At 47.5% G+C, this 9,156-nt stretch overlaps 1 protein-coding gene across 1 annotated transcript; it reads left to right on the top strand.

The window, feature by feature from the left end:
• The first annotated feature begins 871 nt into the window (after positions 1–871).
• Positions 872–5,992, top strand: LOC134290316 (uncharacterized). Its single transcript, XM_062857426.1, has one exon. The coding sequence runs from the start codon at positions 872–874 to the stop codon at positions 5,990–5,992; it is 5,121 nt and encodes a 1,706-aa protein (XP_062713410.1).
• Positions 5,993–9,156: the final 3,164 nt, after the last annotated feature.

Raw genomic sequence — 9,156 nt, 5'->3', positions numbered from 1 at the left:
CAGAGTCCTGTGATGGACTCTCCTCGCGAGTGATAAAGTGTTTCCGCAAAGCTATACGGTGAACCTGTGAGTGATAAAGTGTTCCAGCAGGCTATACGGGGAACCTGTGAGACTGTTGCTGGGGCGGAGACGATCCTGTTGCTGCTGCTGATCGGCGGTCGTTGCATGCGGTGTGGCCAACAGGCCTGAGAAACACAGGGACCCAAGCAACACCAATGTTATAATAGAGTTACGACAGCGCAAGTTTTGGTTGTATAGAAGTTTATTTGACGTAAATCTAACATTGTGTTGAAATAACGTAAGATAAACTTCTATACAACCAAAACATGCGCTGTCGTAACTTTTATATAACATGTGTGCTGCTTGGGGAAGTAATTGATTGCATGTTCTGTGGTGGCGTTCCTTGCATGTGGCGTCTCCATTTTGTGGGTGAACAAAGAGCCTTAATAAATTGTGCAAATTGAATGCTTGAGCGTTTTCAATTCTGGACTTGTGGTCTGGATTGAGTCAATGTGTCCCTGATCTGACGGATTATCTGGTTTGGTTGGTCCCTTTGGTTGCTAGTCCGCTGCTGGTCCTCCTTATCGGCTGTCTTTGGTCGCTTGTCCAGTCAATTCGGGTCGCGTCACTGTGGAACGTCGCGTTGGATCTACGAGGAGCATTCCGGTCGAGTGTGGCGATTAGTGAGTGACAAAAAGTGATAAAGTGGACTCCGATAATCAGTTTATTGCACTGCTAAGTTGCATAAAGTGAGTGAATTTGCGAACTAGTGTGACAGTGTAGAACTCGAACGTTGAACTCTGAACATTCAGTGCGAAGTGCAAGCAGTGCTTTAAACTTGATTTGATTAGCTTGTGAAGTGGTGTTCAGCATGGCGGAAGAAGAAAGTTTGCGGGAGCTGAGTCGTGAAGAACGGCAGCTGAAGAATTCCCTGAAGGCAATTGTGAAATTCGTCAACGAGTTCCAGCGATCAACTCAGGAGAACCAAATTGAGGTGCGGTTGGAGGCATTGGAGAATGTGATGCAGAAGTTCTACAGTGTACGCCGTAAGATCGAGATTGCCATGGACGAAGTAGATCCCGAAGAAGATGATGAAGACGTCAAGGAAACTGCAGAGGAACGCAAAAAACGCCTGGAAAAGGCAATCGCTACCCGTGAAGCCCAGTACGATGAAGCGATCCATGTAGTAGAAGAGAAGTACTGTGAAGTCAAGGCTGCTCTAATATCGTTAAGACCGCCGAAGCCGAGTTCTTCCCAGTCGACTGCTGGAGTCCAAGTTCCTGTGAATTCCGGGATATCGAGAGTCAAGCTGCCAGACATAAAGCTGCCATCCTTCAGCGGCAAGATCAAGGAGTGGATAACTTTCCGGGACACGTTTCGCAGCCTAATCCACAACAATCGCCAGCTTGCTCCGATCGACAAATTTACTTATTTGCGATCCTCTGTCCACGGCGATGCCCTACAAGAAATCTGCTCGGTGGAGCTCTCGGCGGAGAATTACGAAGTTGCTTGGAAGGCCCTGGAGAAGAAGTTTGAAAACAAAAAGCTCATCGTAAAGGCGCATCTGGATGCGATTTTTTCCGTGGAGCCGTTGCGACGAGAAAACTGCGATGCGTTGACTCACTTGATCAACGAGTTCGACAGGAACCTCCAAATGCTCAACAAAATTGGAGAAAACACGGCGAATTGGTCAACGATCCTTGCGTACATGCTCTGCTCTCGTCTAGACTCAGCCACCCTCCGGCTGTGGGAATCACATCACAACTCCAAAGATGTTCCGGAATTCGACGAGCTGTTGGAGTTTCTGCGTGATCACTGTCTTGTTTTGCAGTCCATCGCGCCTTGCAAGCCCATCGAATCCGAGCAGAAGCGTGCTCGAGTCACAACGACGCACACGTCATCCGAATCTGCACGAAAATGCCTGTTCTGTGCGGAGCCGTTCCATCTTCCCTTCAAATGCAACAAGTTCAAGGGCTTGACGATTAATCAGCGGGTAGAAGAGGCCAACAAGAAACGTCTGTGTCGCAACTGCTTATCCGCAGGTCACTACGCAGAAGGTTGCTCCAAGGGTTCCTGTACGAAGTGCGGCAGAAAGCATCATACAATGCTGCATTTCGAGAACGCGCCAACGAGTCCGCGAGCACCGAAACCATCCGTTCCACAAACGCAAGATCAAACCCGCGCAGCAGGACAGACACAGCCACAACCAAGTCAAACACCACCAAATGGTCAGACACAAACACCCACTCAACCAGCTACACAAACCACAAACTCCTACCCAGTGATCCAATCAAGCTCTCAGCACACTCCCCCACAACCCACTACAGACCCACACGCCACTGTTACTCTGAAAGCTGTTAAGCAATCAGAAAATATGCAATCTCTCCCTCGACAAGTACTAATGTCAACCGCAATTGTTCGTGTGCAAGACCCGTTCGGAAACGTTTCGTTTGCTCGAACATTGCTGGACTCCTGTTCAGAGTTTTGCTACGTCACGACCAGCTTCTCCAAGAAGCTCAAGCTGAAGGAGACTCCAGCCCTCTTGAAAGTGGAAGGAATCGGCAGCGGAAGCGTCACATCGACGAAATCGGTGAAAGCAAGGATTCAACCTCGACAAGCAACACTCTCCGCCTTCGACGAAGATATGCAGTTCTACGTCCTGCCCAAGATCACCCGGACGTTGCCGATCAGCCCTGTCCAGGTGAAGGTACTGGAGATACCAAGCGACATCGTGTTGGCGGATCCGACCTTCGGAGAACCTGGTCCCATCGATATGATCATCGGTGCTGAATTCTACATCGATCTTCTTGCTGCGGGACGACGAAAGCTCTCGGATTGTGGTCCGACTCTGCAGGAAACCGTTTTCGGATGGATTGTGTCCGGTAGAGTTCCAGAAGTTCCTGCCAACATTCCAAGAACGATGGTTGATCTGCAAGAACTCATCGCCAAATTCTGGGAGCTGGAGACGTGTCATATCAACAGCACGAGTTCAGTGGAGGAAACAGCGTGTGAGGAGATTTTCAACAGAACTACCACCCGAAACGGAGAAGGGAAGTTTATCGTAGCCCTTCCACGAAAGGAGCACGTCATGGAGAAACTAGGTGAGTCCAAAAACATCGCTATCAAGCGGTTCCTGAGCCTCGAAAGGCGGCTGGACAGCGACCAGGAACTGAAGGCGATGTACACTGAGTTCATTCATGAATATCAGCTGATGGGACACATGAAGCAAGTCCCCGAGGAGACCGACAGTGAAGCACCAGTCTACTACTTGCCGCATCATGCGGTGTTGCGTCCAGACAGCACGACCACTAAACTTCGTGTTGTCTTCGATGCCTCGTGCCGCACATCAACGGGAGTGTCGCTCAACGATGCGTTAATGGTTGGCCCAGTGGACCAGGATCCTCTTCTGGCGATTCTACTACGGTTTCGCCTCCATCGAATAGCGGTAGTGTCGGATGTGGCGAAAATGTACCGGATGGTGCTCACTCAACCGACCGATCATCCTCTCCACAAAATTGTGTGGCGTGATTCGAAAGACCAACCCCTGAAATTCTTCGAACTCACCACTGTCACATACGGAACGGCTAGCGCGCCGTATTTAGCGACAAGATGCCTCAAGAAGCTGGGCGAAGATTGTGCAGCCACGCATCCAGTGGCATCTGAAGTGATCCAGCATGACTTTTACGTCGACGATATGCTGTCGGGCGCCGATAGCATCGAGGAAGCCAAAACGTTGGTGAAGCAAGTCAAGGACGTGTCGGACTCGGCGGGATTCAGCCTCCGGAAATGGAATTCAAACTCAAGCGAAGTTCTCCGTAGCATTCCGAAGCTCCTGCGAGATGATCGCTCCATACTTGAGCTTGATTCGTCCAACGCAACAGTGAAAACACTGGGACTACGGTGGAATGTGAGCTCCGACGAATTCCACTTTTCCTTTCCTCAATGGAAGTCCAATTCCTCGACCATCACCAAGCGAAGCATACACTCCGACGCAGCGTGCCTGTTCGATCCGTTAGGACTAGTCGGTCCGGTTGTTGTGCAGGCGAAAATCTTCATTCAGCAGCTTTGGCGGCTGAAATGCGGCTGGGATGACCCACTGGATGAGTCGATACAGGAAATGTGGAGAGAATATCGGCAGAACTTGATGGCACTCGAAACGCTTACTATTCCCCGCTGGGTTGGACTCAGCAACGATTGCGTTTCCGTTCAACTGCACGAATTCAGCGATGCGTCAACAGTAGCGTACGGAGCGTGTCTCTATCTCCGTTGCGTTGCCTCAGACGGGTCCGTTACTGTGCGGTTAATCACATCGAAGTCTCGAGTGGCTCCTCTTGAGAATCTGGAGCAAAAAAAGAAGAAAATGACAATTCCCCGGCTCGAGCTGTCGGCTGCACTCCTGTTAAGTCACCTCTACGAGAAGTTCGTCCAAGTCAAGGCTGTACCTACCGCGTTTTTCTGGACGGATTCCACAATTGTTAATCACTGGCTCGGATCTCCTCCGTCTCGTTGGCAAGTGTTCGTTGCCAACCGAGTATCGGAGATACAACATCTCACCCAAGGCGGAACGTGGAGCCACGTAGCGGGAATCGAGAATCCTGCGGACCTCATTTCTCGTGGGATGTCGCCAGCCCAACTCCAATACGAAAGGCGCTGGTTCGAAGGTCCCCAGTGGTTATTACAAGATCAATGCTATTGGCCTCAAACGAGCCAAATTTCCGAAGTTCCAGAAGACGTCACGCTTCTGGAAGAGCGTACATCTCAAGCGTTTTCCACACAGGGAGTTCCTCCGAATGAGCTGTTTGGACTACGATGGTCGTACCAGGAGCTGCAGCGCATTGTAGCCCTTCTGATCCGCTTCAAGCACAATACTACAAATCGAAGTTCGAAGCGAACTGGACCTGTCTCACTGGAAGAATTAGAGGAAGCACTGATCGTCCTAGTGCGTCAAGCTCAACAAGACAGCTTTCCGGAAGAAATGGCAGATCTTGGAAAACAAGGAGAGGTGAAATCATCGTCCAGGATAAAATCGTTGTACCCTATCTTGAAGGCAGGCATCATATGCGTCGGTGGCCGTCTTGCCAATGCTCCAGTGCCCGAAACTCGAAAGCATCCGTTCATTTTGGATCATCGTCATCCACTAGCAATAGCGTTAGCTAGGCACTACCACTACAAGTTCTACCACGCTGGACAGCAACTACTACTAGCAACCCTTCGCGAAAGATTCTGGCCAACGAATGCGAACAGCTTGGCGAGAAAGGTCATCCACGGATGCATTCCGTGTTTCCGAAGGAAACCAAAGGTCATCGATCAGCTTATGGCTGATTTACCAGTGGAGCGCGTCACTCCATCGGCTCCATTTTTGAAGGTCGGCGTGAACTACTGCGGACCTTTCCACATCAGCTACCCCAACCGGAAATCCAGCCCGGTGAAGTGCTACGTTGCAGTGTTTGTCTGCCTGTCGGTGAAGGCAATTCATCTAGAGCTCGTCGTGGATTTGACGACTCAGGCATTCATTGCGGCTTTAAGACGCTTCGTCGCTCGACGAGCCCGACCACAGCTCATCATGTGTGACAACGCGACTACGTTTGTTGGAGCAAATCGAGAGTTGAAGGAGCTCTGCAAGCAGATGAGTGACAGAAAATTCCAAGATCCCGTTGTCAAGGAAGCAGCTAACGATGGCATCGAATTTAAGTTCATCCCACCCCGGACGCCAAATTTCGGTGGTCTGTGGGAGGCCCAAGTGAAGTCCTTCAAAACCCACTTCAAGAAAGCAGTAGGACTCCGAACGTTGAAGAACGACGAAATGCTGACGGCTCTTGCCCAAATCGAAGCGGTCTTAAACTCTAGACCGATGACTGCTATCAGCAGCGATCGTACAGACTACGAGGCCCTAACCCCGGGGCATTTTCTAGTGCAGCGTCCGCTAACTGCTGTAGCGGATCGAACCTTCGACGATGTCTCCAGACCTTTCAGATCTGCAGAATCGTGTTAAATGGACTAAGAAGAAAAACGACATCGCTGTGGGTACGATGGTTCTTCTCAAAGAAGAGAACACACCTCCACTGAGGTGGCCACTTGGAAGAGTGGTAAAGGTATTTCCTGGTACTGACGGACATGTTCGTGTTGTCACGGTACGTATCAAGGATGGTAGCTTCGACAGAGGCATCACCAAGGTCTGTCCCTTGCCTATTTGGGACAATGAAATTTTGCAACAAAACTCCAATCAATAAGCACTCTACGAGTGCTTCGCCTCTTACCCCATGGGTCACCTCGATGAAGTCCAAAGATCAGTGCGTCAGTAAAAGGTCAAGTCTCGTCAAGTATCGTCTGTGTATGTCTGTCCAAGTCCCTCGTCTTGGTAAAAGGTAACACTGAAGCAATTCAGTTCAGCATGGGAGGTAGCATCTACTCCCGCTCCGGTGCACTGGGCACCTGCGGTGACCACTTGGTCATCGCCAAGCTAAGTTCAATATTAATCTCTTCTGTGTCTTCGGTAGCACTGCATCCGCTACCACCGCATCCCCTGGAGACAACCATGGTACCATCTCCAGGCTCACCTCCCTCGTTTGGTTGGCAATGGGCCCGGCCAGCTCTACCGTCAATCGATACGATCGAGGACAAGATAGAAGCCTTCCACTGGAACACCCGCAAGGCGCTACTCCAAGGAGAACTCTCAGGCACCACTACTGCCTTTGTGGGGAAATCATCAATCGATGCACTTCAACCACCACCCCGGCGGCGGCCCGTACAAGACGAAGCCGTCCAAGATGACAACGACCACACTGAAGCAAATGCATCAACCGATGCAACCCGACAGACGAGAAGACCAATCACCAACCAACAACGACGAGACGAAGAAGCAAACCCACAAGATGAAGAGAAGAAGCTGCACCCGCAGGATTCCGTCGCATGCGTACTCTGCAACCGCAGTACAACACGGTGTGACGACGTAACCGAGCAAGCCTACGAAGAAGCCCACGAAGAGAGTCGATTGAGGTCGACGATACCACATCCCAGATGAGACCAGACCCGAAGAGCCGGTAACCCATCGGCAATGATGACGTCATCGAAGTACATACCCAACTCCGTGATCCAATATCTTGTGAACTATAGTGAATTATCAAATTGTAATCTTCTAATTTGCCACCATTAGTTAGCATTAAGTACTTGAACTCCAATGATTATAAACTATGACTAGAAGTAGAGTTTATTTGAAACCAGCCGGTTTCAAGGGGGGCGGCATGTTTGCGAACAACCGTCAAGTTTACCCCAATTTGCGCTAAAACACTGTATAACAGTTCCGAGGAGTACTCTCCTCTCAGTTAATTCCCACCGATCATACACGATCGCAGGTAGTCAGTAGGCAGAGCGATCGATAGATCGATCGCTAAGAGATAATTTGAAATATACCTAGTTAGTGTACCACGAAGCTCCATGGAATATAGTTCGTTTTTTCCTAAACGCGTACCGCAGCTCAAACGTATTTTTTGCCCGTGTCCGAAAGTGCAAGTGCACCGAGTGTCGAAGGCAGTGAATAGTGTGGCTCTGGACTTGCGTTCTTTTTTAAATTATACAGTCCACTGAAGTAGTGTTGCAGTCCAGAACAATGCCCCTGAACAATCTCGTCCACGTCAACCCGCAAACCAACAAACGAACCAACCAACAGAAGAAGCGAATCTCATAGATCTTTTTCGCTAATTTTTGCGTGAAGAAAGCTCTACGAGCAAAATTTAAATTATTTGGTAGGAATTTAGAATTGATAGTAGACAGCGGAGCGTCCTGTTGTCTACTGAACAAAAAGAATATTCCAGAAAAATTTAAAATCAACACGTCATTGACTATTGAAGTCAGAGGAGTTAATGGGATCACACACATTGGGATTTGTGGATACAATTGTAGGCCATGTGCTAACTCATCCTGTAAGATTTCACATAATGGAACAGTTACCATCGAACGTTATAGGTTTGATTGGTACAAACTTCTTGAAGCAATATGGAGCACAAATTGATTTTGCAAAAATGAAGATGGAATTCACTATTACGAATGGAGAATTACATCTCACAATACCTCCACGGCATGAATACATTACTTACATAGAAACGTTTGCCGAAACATGTGTGGTACTGAACCAGAAAGTTCAACCAAATGTGTTTGTGGCTAATTCTATAGCAAACCCCGTGAATGGTAAGATACCGATTCGACTGGTAAATATCTCAAATAAACCAGCAATAATAAAAAATTTGAAACCAACGGTAGCGTCAGCTGAAAATTACAATGTTATCGATTTGGAAAATGATGGTCAAAAATATGAAAAACTTCGAGCAAGTAAATTATTGGAGGAATTAAAATTAAATCACTTGTCTGGGAGTGATGAAAAGGCTATTAAACAAATATGCTTGAAATATTCCGATATATTTTGTTTAAAAGGCGATAAGCTTGGTACGACCAATGTTTATTGCCCATCATTAACGGTCAAGCCAAACGTCCAACCATCATTTAGTAAACCTTACAGACTTCCTGTTTCTCAAAAAGAAGAAGTCTGCAAGCAAGTGGAAAATATGATTAAAGATGGTATTATTGAAGAAAGTAAATCTGAATGGAACAGTCCTTTATTACTTGTTCCCAAAAAATCAGAAAATGATACAAAGAAATGGAGACTAGTTATTGACTATCGGAAAGTCAATACTAATCTTCAAGACGATAAGTTTCCATTGCCCAATATAGAGGATGTAATAGATTCACTCGCAGGTTCACAATATTTTACTCATTTAGATCTGTCACAAGGGTACTACCAATGTGAACTAAAACCGGAGGACAGACCAATTACAGCGTTTGCGACTCCATCCGGTCAGTACCAAATGACTAGATTACCGATGGGATTAAAGACAAGCCCATCATTGTTTTCTCGATTAATGACAGTTGCAATGTCAGGATTAAATTTAACTAAATGCTTAATTTACCTTGATGATATTATTGTGTTCGGGAAAACATTTGACGAACACAATAAAAATTTAATTTCTGTTTTTCAACGACTACGAGAAGTCAATTTGAAACTTAACCCTGCTAAATGTAATTTCTTGAAGCAGGAGTTGATATATTTAGGACATTTTATTTCAAAGGAAGGTGTACTACCTGATCCTCAGAAAATTGAAACAA

The sequence above is a fragment of the Aedes albopictus genome, chromosome 3, assembly GCF_035046485.1.
Source record: "Aedes albopictus strain Foshan chromosome 3, AalbF5, whole genome shotgun sequence".
NCBI classification, from domain to species: domain Eukaryota; kingdom Metazoa; phylum Arthropoda; class Insecta; order Diptera; family Culicidae; genus Aedes; species Aedes albopictus.
The sequence above is the reverse complement of the archived record's forward strand: the minus strand, read 5'-3'. Positions and strand labels throughout refer to the sequence as shown.